This window comes from Catharus ustulatus, chromosome 6 (assembly GCF_009819885.2).
Source record: "Catharus ustulatus isolate bCatUst1 chromosome 6, bCatUst1.pri.v2, whole genome shotgun sequence".
In the NCBI taxonomy this organism is placed as follows: domain Eukaryota; kingdom Metazoa; phylum Chordata; class Aves; order Passeriformes; family Turdidae; genus Catharus; species Catharus ustulatus.
This window is the reverse complement of record NC_046226.1, coordinates 28,596,088-28,614,960: the sequence shown is the minus strand read 5'-3', so window position 1 is coordinate 28,614,960 and position 18,873 is coordinate 28,596,088. Positions and strand designations below refer to the sequence as shown.

General features: G+C 46.9%; 1 protein-coding gene and 1 long non-coding RNA gene across 2 annotated transcripts; one reads left to right on the top strand and one right to left on the bottom strand.

Annotated features, from left to right (window-relative positions):
- Positions 1-207: 207 nt before the first annotated feature.
- LOC116997675 lies at positions 208-9,053 on the bottom strand. Its single transcript, XR_004418225.1, has 4 exons — positions 8,559-9,053; positions 8,064-8,121; positions 5,226-6,604; positions 208-426 (listed from the first exon to the last, which is right to left on the bottom strand). It is a non-coding gene; the product is annotated as an uncharacterized LOC116997675 (long non-coding RNA).
- A 1,098-nt stretch (positions 9,054-10,151) lies between these two features.
- Positions 10,152-12,814, top strand: FOXG1 (forkhead box G1). Its single transcript, XM_033062768.1, has one exon. The coding sequence runs from the start codon at positions 10,472-10,474 to the stop codon at positions 11,846-11,848; it is 1,377 nt and encodes a 458-aa protein (XP_032918659.1). The 5' UTR covers positions 10,152-10,471; the 3' UTR covers positions 11,849-12,814.
- The last annotated feature ends 6,059 nt before the right edge of the window (positions 12,815-18,873 follow it).

Here is an 18,873-nt window from a genome sequence, read left to right as displayed (position 1 = left end):
CTCTCTTCGTATTTTCTGTAATCTGTAGTTTGTACGGGGATGTTGGAGTGGCGTCACGGAGGAATATGCCATTTGCATGGATCTGTGTTTGTATGGTCAGAATAGTAAATGGCACTCTTCTCTCTTCGATAGGTTTCCGAGCCCTTGCTTGGCTACGGCTAAGTGGCACCTTTGGGGCAAAGGATGCAATGTAAGGAAGGATAGGAGTATGCTTGGCATAGCTGACATTTATTGAACTATCCAAAATTAAATAAGTTAGTTACAGATAAAGAAATTTTAGGTATTCTACGACACAATTGTTGCATGAACTGCCTTCATTTAAGTTGTTTTGTTTTCAGGGCTGTTCTGCAAGCATCTTCCACACGGTTGGTGGAAAGGAGAGATCTCATGGGCTGTTCTGCATTTTCAGAGACGATCAAGTCAGTCCTGAGAGGAGGGGGGGAAAAAAAGTCGCTTTAGAAGGAGAAAAACTGCTGCTTCGGAGAGCTCAATTAATTATTTTAAATGCCATATCTCAGAGAAAAGGCCTCCTATAACAGATTCCTAGATCGTGTCAAATTATAACGAATTGAATCACAAGAAGCAATTACAAAGCAAATATTGTGATCGGTGTTGTGGGTAAAATCGGAGCCGGATTTATAGAGGAATATTAACTCCGATTTTTTTTTTTTTTTTTAAATCAACATTGATTAGAATGGTATTAAACCTAGAGACCTCTTCCTGTAGATGGCGTCCTTTGGGTACCGAGTAATCAATAATAGTACAGTCATACTCAAGAGACTTTATTAAGCTTTAAATAATAAAATAATTAATATATTTTAGTTATATTCTTATTGAAAGTGAAAACTCTGGATTTATGGTAAGCAAAAGTGTGTTTCTCCTTCACGTGGATGCAAATAAAATCTGTTTGAATAAATAAGTTGTTTCTGAACATTTTGTTGTCAAAGTGTTAAATGTCCCCGTCATTTTTATTCAAACACTAACATGATTACAGCCAATTATATATTCACCACTGTTCTTTATTTTAGAGTAATTGTACTTGTCACTAATAAAACAGAGACATAATGGATCGCTACTGTTCTGAATTTTAAAGCAATTTTCTGTAATTTGATTGAATTATACATCATCTCCACTACTTTTTTATTTCTATATTTTGAAATCCTATTTTCTTGAAAATTGCAGTTCTATTCCTGTTTTGTTGATCCTGAAGTAACGAAACCTTCTGTAACATTTATAAATAGAGCCTCGTCCCTTTTGAAATGTGGAAAATCATTATTTCAGTCCCAACATACTGAAAGCTTTAGATTGAAAATCTGAAAGTCCGGAGAAGTGCCTAAACCAGACCGTTGGTTCAACACGCTGTCCTTGGAAATGAGAAGAACAAGCAGTGATGAGTAAAATCTTCAGTGTGTACAGGAAGGATTTGTGACTTTATTGCAATGATTTGAGGAGTTTCTTGGGGCTCAAACATAGAAACCCATCAAGACAAGCAGCTCAGTTGCAAGTATTTACCACGGAAGAATAAAGACACGGGGGAAACACACGCCAATTACATTCCTCCAAGAATTTAGAGCCACTATATATTGTCCGTATGTTCTTTTAGGTAGGCAATTATAGGTGAGAAGCCCAGGAGTGACTTGGCTATCTTTAGGAACAGACAACAGAGAAGCAGAATAATTCAGAAGTATATGGAGACACCATAAACACATACAAAATACTGCGGTAAGTTATTCTACTGCTCCTCGGGTTGTTTCTATGAGAATGAGCTCTCGGAGGGCTGGAGTTTTGTTGTTGTTGTTGTTTTCCAAAGCCGAAAGCATGCCTTTAATTTAGCAATTGTATCAACCATCAACGCGGAGATGTATGATCTGCGTTGTCGACAAACACAAATCAAAAAATGATACAAAGGCTTTCACAAGTTAATTTCATATGACAAAACACGTGCCCACCACAACATACAAAGTTGAACTATCGTTTGCAAACCGTGCGATTGGGTAAAAAGATTCTTTTTTAAGTACAGTCAAACACGAATGTTTTCTCCATTACTGTGTATGGCAAAACCAAGGGAAGGCGCAGGAATGCGCGGGTGGCTCACAGTGGGATGCTTTCCGTGAAGCTTTAGCGGGACACGATACCGACCTTCAGGGAGAACCAAGCTTGTTGCTTTTGTGGATTCCCTCTTTAGTATAGCCACAGAAAGTAGCTTGAAGTCGCCTTGGAAGGCAGAAAAAAAATTACAAAATATTTCTACTAGTATCGTTTAATTAATTCCAACGTGTATAATGTTGAGAGACTTTTCTTTGCTCTTTCATCGGTGTTTGGAAATGAATGCGAAAATAAAGTGTAATGCCATCCTCTGCAATATTCTGCTAGAAGACAAATGGAAATGACATATTTGTTAAGTTTCCGTAGCTACGGCATGATTTCATTACTTGGTGGCGTTTATAGCTCGATTATAATAAACACTGTTTTCTAAAAACTCCTAGGAAACATAACCTCAGTGTGTGTGAGCGCCTATGCGAATGCCCCATCTAAAAGATGGAGAGGAGAAAATACCCCAGAGGGATGCATCCCTGGAGAAATCTTTCTACGTTTTTTCTCTCCGCATTGTCAATGCCAGGAGAGCCTGTCTGCAGCCACTTCATTTTCTTGGTCAAATTATTATCGAGGCAAAACTACAAGCCCCAGGCTTTAGCGAGGCATGGTCCGTGCTCTGTGGGAGGGACACAAATGGGATTTAACTTGTTGCCAGTCATTTTTGTGTGTTTGTTTGTTTGTGCTGGTGCTTTAAAAGCGAAACAAATTCCAGAAACAAAGCAGGGGGGAGGGGGAGGACGGGGAGAGAGGGAGGAGGAAAACAAGCTCTATATAAAAGGCATATCATATTAAAATAATACATGGACACACCCACTGATATCAAGGGTACGATATCAGCCCTTCCCCAAGAAACTTATTTCTAAGTGGTAGTGGTTATAATCATCCAACAAGCCCCTTGCCATCAGTCCCCCCTCCCTCCGCTAAAGAAAGGAAGAATGAAAGAAAGAAAACATGGAGACCACCCTGCCCGATATAAAAAGTGTTCAGAACAAGCTACACAAAGAGGCAGATCCTGCGAGCCCTGCTTGTGCCAGGACACCAAGGAGCGAGCAGGGTCCGCTTCCCGAGCAGCCTCATTGGCGCTAGCGCCAGCCCCATCACCCCGACACCCGCCGAGCGCGGGTCCGACCGCGAGCGAGGAACGGCACCTCGCTCCGGCACCTCCTCACGCCTGAGCCCCGGCAGGGCAAAGCCAACATCATCCTCACTCCGAGGCTGCCGAGCGCCTTCTCCTAAGGGGTGTACAGGCGCTCGTGGCTTTCTTTCTGCCCCGGCCGTTTTGCTGTGGTTACAAGGGGACAGCGGGGCGGGGGAAGATAGGAGGATAGGAGAGGATGATGCGCTTTTGTAGGCCCTAAAATTGGATCCGCAGCTGACCCGGCCGAGTCCGAGACTCCGCCGAGCCGAGGTGCGCTGGAGGCGCGGTGCGGGGCCAGGGCCGCGGCGCACGGAGCAGCGGCGGGCGCGGCACGGCCAGGTAGGACGGGCGCATGGATGGGCACCCCCGGGCACCGGCGCCCCCCCGCGCCCGGATGCCTTTGGCGGAGCCACGGAGCGGGAACAGCGCTGGGAGAGAGAGAGAGACCGTATCTGTCCTTCTGCTGGGGAAGGGGTGGAAGCCGGGGAGGGGGATGGTGCGTGGAGGGGGGTAAAGGGCGTCTTTTCTCTCGAGTCACCGAAAAACTGCAAAACCAGATCCATGTGTCGTTTGCCAAAGATTATGTTTATAGGAGGCTAAAGAGATTTACAACAGCACCATGAAAATATTCCAGCAACAGTTTCTTAGGAGTCAAAGATCAGCTAGAGGTCTTCTTCAAGCACTACTTCGAGTTTGTTTTGTTGGGGTTTTTTTCTCCCCAGGTATTTTATTTTTTCCCCCGTATTTTATTTCACATTCTTTGCTTCAATATCACAATACCGACATAAGCACCGGCCTAGAACATTTTAACAGTAAATCCAACAGAATATAAAGTTATGTATTTAAACCTCGAGAACAAAACAAGGTATTTAATTTGTTCATTTCTCCCTTGTACTATATTATCGTCGTTTGCGTAAGTCTGTGGACTTCTGAAAACATATTTTAATTTTTTGTTTGATTTCTGAAGTAAGGAGAGCTTTTGTTATACAGGTGTACCTATTGCCTACGCAGGTGTAACGGCTCTTTTCTGCACACCAGCATAAAATAATAGCGATATTTAAGATCTAAGAACCCGCAGGTCTTCAAGTTGGCAGTGGGTATAAAAATATTCTTTTCTGAAAAATTCTGGCAGTGGCAGTAAACACAATAAATCTAGTGGATGCTCTACACTCCCTAGATAGGCTTTCTGTGGATGGCATTCTACAGCTATAGGAATAAATAAATAAAATCTTCAGCTTTTAATTAAGGGGATTTAATTCAGACCTCTCTACTCAGCGTAGTCGCCGTGGGAAATGTATACTCCAATGTTTACTCGGATCTCTTTCTGTCACTATTCTGTCTTGTTTTATGCTTACGACATCAGCGAAGCTTTCTGGCCCCTACAGCCATTGTTTCCCATTTCGACGTTCTCCGTTCAACCTCTGCCCGCCCAAGAAACTCCCTAAAGTTCAACAGGAGGGGAACTCAGTGCACTTAGTTTATTAATGTCATTGTTTTAACGCTACCTCTCCCCTAGTTGCGCAGGCTCCTCTAAGGTATACAGTGCCCTGCTGGCGGTTCTTTATGGTACAGTGCAGCTTCTCAAAAGATCATCGGATGGAGAAATTTAGGTCTTTTTGAAACATTTAAGCAACTGAGCAATTAGTTCTGAATGGGGTCGGGGGAGGGAAGACTAGAGAGCTTAAATAAGGGGGGGAGGGGGGAGAGACACAACACAGCTAGCCCGAAAACAACGGGGATGTGTATGCATGGGAGGGAAACTTAAAAGGTTTGTATTTAAAGTGTGCTTGCAAGGTCTTCAGCACAATATGTGCTGCTCTCCTTAAAGGGGCACCGAGTGCCAATAACCATTAGTCATCCAGTAGGGACCTTTCATTACAGATTTATCTTTAGGGGGAGTTCCCCGAAGGGAACATAGCTGCGGATTTCAAACCCGGTCCAGTTACAGCTACAGTGCATACCTGCTGCAATATAAGGGAGAGATACTTACCAGAGTCCCGGGAGTGCGTGGAGAGCACCAAGGTCTCTGCCGTGCTCCTTTTCTCTGCAGAATACTATCTTGCATCCGAGGCAGTTCCCAGTCTATATTTGATATTAGCAGCCTCAAACAAGAGGCTCTCCCATAGACATTTTTTCCAGGGTTTTCAAGCAAATTTCTTGGTGCCACAATGTTATGATGGAAGGATGCTGAAATGACAGGCCTCGTAGACGCTTGTCTTAATCATCGGCTTCTTAATTTAGTTTTAGTGCTGTGGTTTTGTGTGTGTGCGCGTGTGTGTCTGCGCTTGTGTGCGCGCAAGAGAAGCCTCTGACAACCTGCAGCTTCCTAATGACTGACGAGGCAGGGCTGCTGCAGCAAAGTAACACTTCCCTGGTGTGAAGACCTCTTACTGGGAAGTTTAGTTCACTACTGTTCTCGCAATCCTAATCGTATAACTTGTAACTAAAACCCATGGAAGAAGGATATAGCATGCTAAATAGACTAACTTCTAATCACTAGAAGCTGTTGAGGATTAACTGGAAGCTGGCTAGAGGCGGATACCTAAACTTAAATCTACAAATGCGGAGAGAAGTCTGGACCATTGAATGCTTCTCCCTCTTTGCCTCCATTCATCCATCCACCTTCAGTCCCATTCACCCCTCTTCAAAATGTTTGACTACCTCTTTCCCTTTGTTAGCGCACTGCTCCGTCCCCATTCGCCATGCCTTAGCAGCAGGGTATCAGTATCTGCTGAGCAGTCTTTACCTTAATTGCCTCAGGTAACCTGGAATAAATAAGGCAAGTTTATAGTCAAGGGGGAATAGAATTATATAAGCGTACACGGAGGCATTTACTGTACCGAATGTGATATTACTGATTGCTAAACCAAAGTGTCCGGACTCGTTTCATAGAAGCATGATGCCATCGAAGCGTGGTTATTAAATACCCTTTCTTCAGGCCTGAAAAAAACCTCATTCATTTCTGAAGCTGTCAGTACATTTTAGCAGCCTAAACGCCTTGAAAGAGCCCGAGAGTACAGAGCCACTACGTCCGTGTGAAGGGGGATTGAGGGCTGAAGCTGGGGGTGGTACCAGGCAAGTACGCTATATGCATTAAGTGCACATTGGAGAGGGTCTTTTCTCCCTTTGGCCTTTAATTTTAAAACAAAATAAAAATTTGGAAAAAAAAAGGGGGGGAGGGAGGGCGGGGGAGAAAAGTATGTGGTTGAAACAGTATCCCTACGAGTTATACGCCAGAGCTGCACGGAGATCGCTGTTGAACGGCACTTTAGCCAGGACGTTTCAGCTCAGCTATTCAGTCCCATTCTGACCCCGGAGTCGGATACTCTCAGTCCATCCCCGCCGCTCGGTTCGGTCGATCTGCAGCGTCTACGAGAGTGCAGGTGAGGCATCATTCACACTCTGCAGAGAGCCGACTCCCCTCTGCACACCCACCCCTATTCACAGGGTTGAGGCTGTGCGCCTCCGTTCCACGCACAAGCTTCCAAACACTCTACAAAACCTTCCCTGTTCGAAAATGCTGCCATGAGAGACTTTCTTAAGACAATTCGGGCTTAGCCAGAGCTGAGTGGTCAGCCCTGCCGCTCATGCGGTGCCCCAACGCACAAAGGTACCACTGAAGTGGAGTCGTGTTCGGGGCAGAGCTCAAGAAGGAACCGGCGTTAGAGCAAGACTCCCGTATTTTCAAAGTAAATATCTCTAGTTCTATAAACGGTGAATTTTCTGCCGAAGGCGAAAAGAAAAAAAAAAAGGACTCAAAAGTTAAAGTCCAGCAGAAATTATAATTGACATGGCTTCTCTTACATATCCTTTTCTCTCCTGTAAACAATGAATTAATCTTCATGGATTTAGAAAGATATGTACTACATATTGGACAAAACATTTCCTTTTTTGGTAGAACTGTATATCCATGGCATTAAAAAAATATATATAAATCCTAAATTTGTGCACAGAGTTTTGTTCCGCATCTGTGACAAATGACCAAATGTTAAATCTAGATCATAAAATGTTTTTAAAGTGTACTTCTTGCAGTGTTAGCCTTTTGCTCAGAAATGCAAAAAAAGATAAAACTTCTATTTTCTTCCCTGCTACATTTTCATCCCTGATCACAACACGAAGTAAACTCAGCTTTGACCTAAGAAACACCTCAAGGCATTAAAATTTCAACAGGCAATGTCAGTGTTACATTAAACAAGAACTCCTCCAGTTCGCTACAGAGCTGGGATTTGAATAAAACGTTCAATGTTAACAAACAATACACACGTTTGGCACTTTGTGTATTAAATGGATCAAAGAGATTTGATAAGGCACAATACATCATTTGTACAGACCTGATTGAGTTAATATAATATCAGCAAATTTTACAACGAAATGAATCTGTTTCTTTTCTTTGTGTTTAAAACCAGCACAGATTACAAATTTTAATGATCTGAAAATGTTTGGTATACAAAATCATGCTTATTTCAGTATTAGCAAAAACACAAGAAATTTTTCAACACAAACACCCAGCTGTGTCTATTTTAAAAGCAGTTCAATGACAGCTTGCACTTATGAGCATGCAATCAGCTAATTTCGCTTTTTTTTTTCTTCTGTGTTAATCAACACTTTCCTTCCTGCATATCAGAGTACAAATAGTATAGTTACTCCACATCAGTAAATGTTTACGTAACCTGTCCTTTCTCAAGAATCTGGTTACACCGAATCATTACATGCTAGACCGAGTAGGAAAACGCACTGGGCCCAGCCACCCTAATGGGATCCTAGTGCACCGTAATGACACATATTAGTTAATGATCATCATAATCATAATAATATGCAGGAAGCTTACCTTTCCTCTTACCCCTTGCCACAGCAGAATCATATAATATCCTCCTCATTGCACTCTTCTTCAAGAAATCCCATATATTGACGTCAATGTTGAGAAACAAAATGATTATAAATTGTCATGATTTTAAAAAACCCAAACAACCCGAATTTCTAAAAAAAAAAAAAAAAGGAAAAAAATCCCAAACCAAAAAACAAATAAAAGAAAAAAAAAGAATGGTTGTTGATCATTAACTTGTGTGTGTGTGTGGCAGTAGCAACCTGTTATGAAATTGGTTAAATAAATACAATTGTGGTAAGGTCATTCGAGGTTAATCCAATGCACAGAGTTCATGCCATCCTCAATTGCAATTGTTTATTACCGGTCCATTTTACTTGTCCTCGTTATTTACTGTTTCTTTCTCACACTTTTCCTCCCTCCCTCGTACACACACATACACAAACAGATATATAAATCGCAAGCCTGCACAGAACTACATTCATTGCATTGTGCTCTAACCTGAATTTCCTTGGGATAAATTGTTTTAGCTGGGGTTGAGCTGCACATATTGTTTCTACGGAGCATCTTTTCCTCCAGCACAAACGTGAAGCAGCTTAACGCGGTGCTAGACGTTTGCCACAGCTTTGATCTGAATGAGATCAGCACGCTCTCTGTCCATTACATCTCCCCTTCTCCTTTCCGAATAAGAAAGCTGCGCGATGTATCTCGTTCTGTTTTCTGCTTGATTTTTTTGTTCCCGTGCTGACAGTAAAAAAACTATATGCTGTGGATGATTAATATCCAACCCGAGCCCGAATCACCGCGTCTACTTGAGGAAAGCGGCGGTGCCAGACCCTTTCCCTGCCCTTGGAGCACCCGGCCCGCTGCCGCCCGCCCTATCCCTTCTCCCAGCAGAACCAAACCCCGCGGAACTCAGACCCCGCGGCCAGGCCCACGGGCCGGGGCTGCAGGAAACCGCAGTGTCGATTTCATGGGCTACCAGTACCAACGTTTATTTTGTACGCCTGGCGCGCGGCCTGCGCTCGGCTGGCCCGGCCGGCCCGGCAGCGCGAAGGAGGCGGACGGAGCCCGACGCCTCCCGCGTGGCTCCGGCGGCGTCCGAGCGGGAGCGGCGCGGGGCCGGGAGGGCGGCGGCGCGCAGAGAAGCGCGAAGCCCGGCTCCGGTCGCGGGGGACACGGGGCGAGAGCAGGGGAGGAGATGGGCCGCTCGCTCCCGAGCCGCCCAACTCACAGTCCGGAGAGCGGCGGGCACGGCCCGGCCGGGCCGGAGCAGACCCCGTCTTCCCCCGGCAGGCCGCGGCCCGGGCCCATCCCGCCGCCTGCGTCCCCTCCGGACGATTGTTTTGTTTTCTCTCTCGGTAAAATAACAAACGGAAATAACCGGGCCTGGGAAAATAAACTCGCCGAGCGACTTCGGCGGGATCCGCAAAGTAGTACCTCCGCCGCCACCGGTGTGCCGCGGTCGCTTCACCCACCCGGCCTCCCACCCCGCCTCCTTCGTCGCCAGAGGAAGGGGCAAAGCGGCTCGTGGCAACTCGAGTCCGCCGGAGGAACTAGGGGAGCGGGCGGCCGGGCCGGGCCCGCCGCGGCGGGACGGGCGCGACTTGTTCGGCGCGGGGGGATTTGTGCTGGCGGCGGCGGCCGGGGGGGCGCGGGGCGGAGGGCGCGTGCACCGCGCGGTGATGCGCCTCTGCGCCGGTATCCCTGCGCCGCGGGAGCCGCGGCGGCGGCGGGGGCGGGGCGCGCGGGGCGGGGCGGGGCGGGGCGGCGCGCCGCCATTGGCCGGCGGGCGGGCAGACGCGCGGGCACGCCGCCGGCCCTGATTGGGCGGCCGGTGGGAAAGGTTAAACCAAAAAATGTTTTACAGCCCCGGTGCGTGCCGGCAGCTCTGAAATTAATTGCGGCCGGGGCGGGCTGTATCGCCCGTCTGCCTCGCTCCGCGCCGGCCCGCGGCGGCTGCTGCTCCCTCCTGCCTCCCCCTGCGCTGCCGTGCCGGGGGAACCGGGCACCATGAAGTAGCTTTTTTTTTTTTGTGTGTGTGTGTGTGTGTCTGTGTTTGTGTGTTGTTGCTTTTTTTTTTTTTTTTTTTTTTTTTTGAGGTTTCAGAGGGTTTTTTCCCGTTTTTACCTTTTTTTTTTTTTTTTCTCCGCTCCGACTCGGTCTGATTTTTCTCTGATCGGCGATTATTATTACTATTATTTTTTCCCTCCCCGGCGGTTCCTGTCCGTGCTACATGACTTGCCAGCGCTTGAGACTGCGGTCCAACTGCGCTGCCGCCGCCGCCGCCGCCACCGCCGCCGGTGGTGCCGCCGCCGCCTCGGCCACCGCCACCGCTTCGGCCGCCGCCTCCGCCGCCGCCCCGCGCGCAGCTCCCTCAGCCGCCGCAACTTTCCCCCTCAGACTAGTGTGTGATGTTGGACATGGGAGATAGGAAGGAAGTGAAAATGCTGCCGAAATCCTCCTTTAGCATAAACAGCCTGGTGCCCGAAGCCGTCCAGAGCGACAACAACCACAGCAGCCACAGCCACCACAACAGCCACCACCCCCATCACCACCACCATCACCACCACCACCACCACCACCCGCCGCCACAGCAGCCCCAGCGAGCGGCCGCAGCCGAGGAGGAGGACGAGGAGAAGGGGCAGCACCTCCTGCCGCCCCCCACTGCCACCGCCTCCGGCGCCCTGGAGGTGGCCAAGGCGGACATGCTGGCGGGCAAAGGCGAGGCGGGCGCGGCGGCGGCGGCGGCGGAGCTGGAGGAGAAGGAGAAAGCGGCCGAGGAGAAGAAGGGGGCGGCGGAGGGGGCCAAGGACGGGGAGAGCGGGAAGGAGGGGGAGAAGAAGAACGGCAAGTACGAGAAGCCGCCGTTCAGCTACAACGCGCTCATCATGATGGCCATCCGGCAGAGCCCCGAGAAGCGCCTCACGCTCAATGGCATCTACGAGTTCATCATGAAGAACTTCCCCTACTACCGGGAGAACAAGCAGGGCTGGCAGAACTCCATTCGGCACAACCTCTCGCTCAATAAGTGCTTCGTCAAGGTGCCCCGCCACTACGACGACCCCGGCAAAGGGAACTACTGGATGCTGGACCCCTCCAGCGACGACGTCTTCATCGGGGGCACCACCGGCAAGCTCCGCCGGCGCTCCACCACCTCTCGGGCCAAGCTGGCCTTTAAGCGGGGCGCCCGGCTCACCTCCACCGGACTGACATTCATGGATAGGGCAGGATCCTTGTACTGGCCTATGTCCCCCTTCCTCTCCCTGCACCACCCCCGGGCCAGCAGCACTTTGAGTTACAATGGGACCACGTCCGCCTACCCCAGCCACCCCATGCCCTACAGCTCAGTGTTGACTCAAAACTCCTTGGGAAACAACCACTCCTTTTCCACGTCTAATGGGTTAAGTGTTGATAGACTAGTCAATGGAGAGATACCTTATGCCACTCATCACCTCACAGCAGCAGCTCTGGCCGCCTCAGTGCCGTGTGGCTTGTCAGTTCCCTGCTCCGGCACCTATTCCCTAAACCCCTGCTCTGTAAATCTCCTAGCAGGACAGACGAGTTACTTTTTCCCCCATGTTCCTCACCCTTCAATGACTTCTCAAAGCAGCACTTCAATGACGGCCAGGGCAGCCTCCTCCTCCACGTCGCCACAGGCGCCCTCCACTCTCCCCTGTGAGTCCTTAAGACCTTCTTTGCCAAGTTTTACAACGGGACTTTCCGGAGGACTTTCTGATTATTTCACACATCAAAATCAGGGGTCTTCTTCAAACCCTTTAATACATTAACATCCATGGGATCAGACTGTAAGTGAACATTTTACACACATTTGCATTGTAAATGATAATTAAAAGGAAAAAAAAGCAAAACAAAAAAGTCCAGGTATTTTTTATTAAGTCCCCCATTTTCTGTACGTTTGTTCAGTCTTTAGGGTTGTTTATTATTCCACCAAGGTGAGGAGTGTCAGCAAGGTGCAATGTGGGGAGATTGCATTGTAGACTATGAAGTTTGGAAGACAAAATTATAGTAGAATGTGTATCTAAATAGTGACTGCTTTTGCAATTTTTTACTCAAATATGATAAGTCTATCACTAAAAGCCGCCCGATTCTCCATGTTTGCAGTATTATAAGTTATCATGGATATGTCGGTGGGTGCAGACCTTGAAAGAAAAAAAAACCAAACCACTAAATTTATGAAAACTATTAAAAAAAAATCTTAAAACATAATTTGTATTTAAGCAGAATTAATACTGAAAAATGCCCTAGATCTACTTTTGGCCATTTATTATTTTATTCTTTACCGAATTGCTTTTTTTTTTTTTTTTTGTTCATTTGTTTGTTTGTTTACTTTTAGACCAAAGATTGGGTTTTAGAAAATGCACTCAGTGTACGAAATAATTTAAAAAAACAGCAACATTATTTCAGTTTGCAGCACTGCCCGTTCAAATGAATCAGAAGGGGACAAAATTAATGATTGCCTTCAGTTTGTGTTGTGTATATTTTGATGTATGTGGTCACTAACAGGTCACCTTTATTTTTTTTCTAAATGTAGTGAAATGTTAATACCTATTGTACTTATAGGTAAACCTTGCAAATATGTAACCTGTGTTGCGCAAAAGCCGCATAAATTTGAGTGATTGTTAATGTCGTCTTAAAATTTCTTGATTGTGATACTGTGGTCATATGCCCGTGTTTGTCACTTACAAAAAATGTTTACTATGAACACACAGAAATAAAAAAATAGGCTAAATTCATATATACTTGATAGTTTTTTTGTCTCTTTTATTAACCCTAATGTGGCAGAGGCTTTAAAGTTATAGTGAGATAAGAGCGCTGCTTATTGCACAGTCCACCATTTTTCACATGCTCCTTTCTTTCTCCCCCCGCCCCCTCTCATGCTGTCTTTAACTGCAGTATTTTCAAATGTAAAGGATCAGGGTATTTAATCGAACGCCATGACCACTGTTTTTATGTCCATTTTGGGGGCAGAACTCTTATAAAGTCTGCTTAAAAATTGTTAGTAGAAGGTAGAGTGTATTACCAAAATCTGACTTGCGCTGAAAATGCTTAACATTGCATATGTATGCATATATACGCATACATACATATACAATATAAGTATATAATCACATATTGGGAAAAAAGCCAAGGTGCATTATTGTATAGGTATGTGTTCTTCCTGCAATCTCTGAAATGCATTTGAAGACTTATCCTCCTGAAAGAAATTTATTTCGTCTCTATGATGACTCGAGATATATTAGCAAAGGATGTGTATGTGTGCGTACATACATACACATATTAGCTCTCATATGACCGTTTGAGCAAATTCAGCAAGCTATGATATGTGTGTGTATAAAATACATCCCTTATCTTAAAGGAGCACTTCTCCGGAAGTATCTAGGCTGTATGTATTTCTATACTTTTCCTGCGGCAGCCGCTTTGGCGGTGGGTCCTGTGGCAGTAGCGGTATTTTTTGGCAGCGGGCAGTGTGTGCCGTGTGCCCCGGGCCAGGCCGGGGGGGCAGAGCCGAGGTGAAGGCGCAGTCCATGGCAGGGAGGCAGGGCGCCGGGGCCTCACGTGACGCCGTGCCCCGCATACCGGTGTGTGAACCTTTTGGGGGGCAGCAACAGCCAACCAAACAAACGGGCAGGGAGAAACAACCGGCAAACCAAACCTCTGCAGATGCACTCAAATGTAAAGTTCTGAAAAGCGGCTCTTTTTCTCTCAGTGCCTGCTGGAGCCCAGTAGCTCACGCAGGCGTCCCTAAGAAAGCTCCTTTGCCCGCAGAATCGATCCATTAGTTTTGAGGGGGCAACGCTGCTAGTAATTTTAAGAAGCATTTAATCCTTGAAAGAATTGGTGTCTTGATGAGTTTAGGGAAGCCTATAAAGGCCACAACTCTTGAAAATAATTAGAAAACTTGTGCAAAAGGTTTAGGAACTAATTGGATCCCGCGGTGAGTCCGCAGAGGACAAGTTGTTCATTTGTTACGTTTGTAGCCTAAACTGAGCTCTGCAGCAGTGCAATAAATCGGCGACTGCTCACAATAGGCCCAATGAAAAATAATCTCTAGGTCGGAGATGTTATCGTAAACGCTTTAAAGAGCTTATCTTAGAAAGTCAGAAAAGAGGAAGAAAAAGGGAAAAAATGCCCGGGGTGAATAAAGAAGCAATAGAAAATCTGAATTCTTGCAAACAGTGCATTTGTCGTTCTGGGAGAATAAGGGGAGGAAGAGGGAATCTCCCGAAAATAAGTAATATATAAACACATGCAAACAGATCTGCAGGAAAGAGGGAGAAGTGAAAGGTTACGGATGAGGGATGGGACACCCAGCTTTGCACTGTGTGGGGGAGAAGGAGAGAACTCTCTGATATTCTTAGCTTTCACTCTCACTCCTGCAATTCAAAATTAATCATCACTATGAGAAAACGATTGCTTTGTTTGGGGATGGGGAGATGATGCCACCACTTGGAAGCTCCTACCCTCCCCCATTTTCTTGAGGCTATTGTCATTAAAACAAGTTATGCAAAAATACTAAGAAATAAAACTCTTTTTCAACAAAACTATCGGAAATAATAAAATGCAATAGCTGTGATTTAAATTCTTGACGCCTAGAGACCCCATTCTGTGTACTAGTGCCTAAACAACTTAAAAGAGCAGCATCTGCTGCAGCTGACAAAGAAAATGATTTATTATTTACCACTTGCAACTGATTGTATACTGTAGGAAATCCAATAGCACATACGTAAAGTATTATTTTGTTTGCAATGTAAAAAAAAAAAAATCTGCTGTCAGTGTGCTGAAAGGAGGAAAGACAGATCAGGTTGGAGGAAAGCACAATCTCGCCATGTCAGAGTTTGAGGTTGGCTAATAAGCATTAATTAGATAAGCGCGATGCATAATAATTCCTGAAAAGGGTAGCCTTGATGTACGTGTCTCCAGAGTTAGTTTAAGCCAGTACTCGCTCCCAGAGCTCTCCTTTAGGCTCGGTGTTGCAAAGTATTGCCTAAGGAGCTCAGGTGCCACAGACTTTCCCCTCGTTCTCTTACACCATGCACAGGGGTGGTTGCTGAGCTGGTAATTTATTCACGTTGCCAGAGACATGTTACCAGGAATCAGATTATTTTTGTAAAGCAAAAAAAAATCCAACCCCCCAAAAATAAAATAACATCAACAAATGGCTAAAGTTGTCATGGAATGTATCAGGACTGCTAAGGCCCAAAATATGTCTTTACCTCTGCCTGCTCCTCAGCCAAAGAAACCCTTTTGTTCGCTGAGGCTGATCTTTGCTCAGGCTCATTCGGCACTGAGTTCGAGGTGGTAGTTTGTTTGTTTTTCTTTTTGTTGTTGCTTTATTGTTGGGGGGGGTGGGTGGGTGGTGTTTTTTTGGTGCTGATGGGTTTTTTGTGGTTTGGTTGTTTTTTTTTTTTTTTAGGGGGGGTGTTTTAGCATACAGTATTTCTGTTATCTGATACTTGTTTCTGCGGTGGTTTATATGTCAAATCCTCAAGCTAAGCTTTTAGGATTTTTTGAACATGCACATTTCTAGAATGATGTGGTGTCTTAGCGTCGTTTCTTTAGCGTTTCCTAATTTAGAGTGTTTATGGGGGACGGGCCGTCTTTATGGAATTAAGAAGCTATTGTTATATTCTTAGTTGATGTTTGAGGTGATTAACTTTGCTCGCGTAGATCGTAGGAGAAGAAATCTGCTCATCAAGAAACATCCAATTACGACTTTAAGACTGCCTTCGCAAACATGTTTCAAGCATAATAAACAGTAATTCGAATTCTCAACGCGATATTTGGCCAACCAATTTTGTCATATTTTAGACATCTTTCTTTTCTTACAGTAAAATATCATCCCTTGTGTGCAATGTATTCTTACGAAAGGGTTTAAAAGAAAGTGAACAAAAATGCAATTTTACTTAAATGGCACAAAACTAATGTTTGGGGGAGTCACTTTTAAAAAAACCCCTGATACATGAAAAAAATAGCTTAACCGGGACGTCATTTTGCTCTTTATAACTTCTTCTGATGATTATTAAGATTTATGTCAGAAATTATGATTCAGGTACACACCCCCTCACCACTTGTGTTAATATGAGGTCTCAATCACCATGTATTCAGTATTCACTCAAGCAAAACTCCCACTGAACTCCGGTTACGTTTTGACTGAACCACATCAGAGTTTTGCTTAAGAAAGAACACTGAGCAAGACTTCTTTTATTAGAGACTTTATACTTTAATTGTTGCATTTTCCGTTAGGATGGGAGATAAACAAATAAACAAAAAAGTCTGCGTGTAGATAATCACCGCTATTGCACTTAATTGTGTGATCGCGAATAATACACCCGCCCGAGAAAGTATATGCGCATACATCTTACTCGTCTACAAATTCAGCGACTGGCAATAAATATGTATACATACATATAGACACACACTGTCTGCAGAGGTGGCTATCCATTGCACTACTGTCTGTAGCAGCTTCCCTGCTTTTCTGTGCACTGAAATGTTCTTGTATTTAATACCCCCCGTTTCCGCTCCGTGGTGAGGGTGCCTGGGTAAATGGGTCAAAAACTGGTGGACAACTGGGTTAGGAAGAGGTGAAGGTGAAGATCAATAGAGGTTTTAGGGCTGGCTGTATCTGTTGTGCTGGGTTTGTGTGACTGTGCCCAGAGGGCGGAGTTCCTGCACATTCCTACCTCACCGGAGAACCTGCCCTCAACTCCACTTCAGCTACTCCAGAGAGATGGGACCCTCCAGAAGAAACCTGCCCAGCAATCCTTCCTGCCAGAAGGGTAGGTGCACTTCAAGAAAATCTTCCCTACCTCTTATCCCCACAGGCAGATCCATGTGATACGAATGAATAGAGATGACAGACTTCTGTCTAAACGCAGAGTTTCCCCGTGCCCCCCGATAAGCAGATCGCCCGTGAGACCGAAGCACAGTTTCAAAGCACCAGTTACACCAAAACTGCGTGTGCCTAATGTCAGGATTTTCGCTTTCTCTCTCTCTTTTTTTTTTTTTTTTTTTTTTTTTTTCGGTCTCTTCCTCAAAGTGTTTCCTCCCCCGGCCTTCCCCCTCCCCCTCGGGCTCTTTCGTTTCAATCGGTAAGTTGGAAGTTTCTTCGCCGATTTAGCAGTTCTTGTGGTTAATCTGTAGATACTTCAGCTTGTTTTGTTAACGTGCTCTTTGTTTGCTTGTTTGCCACCAATGTCAGAGAAAGTCACACGGGTACAATGTTGTGTTTGCCTTTTTTTAAGATGCCAGGAGAAACTGCCTCTACCTGCAAGAAAGGCGCACGATGGCACTTGGGGATAGGAGTCCTCCGACGGCACCGGGTGAGTGCGGATTTTACTCCTCTTTTACACTCAGGAGTCAAGTAACTTCACGCGCGATTTTTGTCCTCTGGTACCAGAATGGGAAAGAGCGCCATTCCCGCAGATCCCTGAGCGTGCTCTGCGTTTTTGGTCACAGCGCAGAAATACTACGGGGGCTAGGCAAAAATTCCCCTCCACCGCTCATGTCGGGAGGAAATTTGGTCCTTTATCCATCTCTACTATATGAAAGACGATTTTAGCATGGCAAGTATAGGCGGATTCTGTAATGAATTATTTCTAAAAATTCTGAGCCTGTCATTTGAGAAAAAGCTACAGGCTTATCGCACCTTTCGGGGTTGTGTAAAGAGTGCTAATATCCCTAAATTTCCAGGAAAGAGACTAAATGCCAAAAATTTGGGGAGATCGAGGAAAGAGCCGTACTGAGCTGGGTTTTGCCTTGAGTACTCCAGTTGAGAAAATGCGCCCTTAAAAGGGATCACGGGCAACGCTCATGTCCGTGACAGAGCTCCAGGCATTCTCCCTTTGTCTTCCCACTCCCCAAATTCCATGACTGCGTTCTGTGTACGTGGAGATTTACGTGCCGAAATCTCGGAATAGGGGTGGAAGTTCAAATGACTGATAAAAATGGTGTGCTCAGTGTGCTCATCCTTGCGGGTGGGGGCAGGCGCGCTGGTGCGTGGGCAAGACCCGGGATGGGGCCTCCGTGGACCGACTTGTTCTTCTTTTGCTGTCCTGATGTAGCGGAGGTGAAAAGCTGCGGCTGGTGCCCCACCCTGTGGATGACTTTGACCCCTTTGCTCCTGCCGTTTTTGACCCCATGAAAATAATGAATTTTTAAAATACGCAGCAATTTGAGTTTTCCGTGACGCTGACACCCAGCGCAGGGGCAGCGGCACTGGGCGCCTGTCTCTTTGGCATCGCAGAAACCGGCACGGGCGCAGAGAGACGAGAGCTCGCACACGCACAGCACACGCCGGCGGTGACTTGTGACAGATCCGCCGGCGTGTTGCGCACCCGGTGCGGACCTGTCCGGGGATGGCCCGTGGGTGCCGGGGGGAGGCGGCGGAGCTGCCCACGCCCTGCGCTGCGGAGAGCGCCATCCGCTCCCGCGTATCTTCGGGACGGCAGGGACCGGCGCTGCCGGCCCCCGGCGGCTCCCCGGCGCAAGCGAGCCGCCGTGGCCGCACACGCGTGTCCGCGGGGCCCGGAGCGGCGGCGGCGGCGGCGCTGCGCCTCCTGCGGGCTGGGGGCGCTCTTGGCCCGCGGGAGAGCCGTCCCGCCGGCCGCGGGCACCGGGACAGCCGTCCCGCCGGCCGCGGGCACCGGGAGAGCCGTCCCGCCGGCCGCGGGCACCGGGAGAGCCGTCCCGCCGGCCGCGGGCACGGGCCGAACCGCGCCGGGCCTCTCCCGCGGCCCGGCTACCCCTGCCCGCCGGTAAAGCAGAGGCTTGCAGGCGGTGTTTGTGCTCTCAG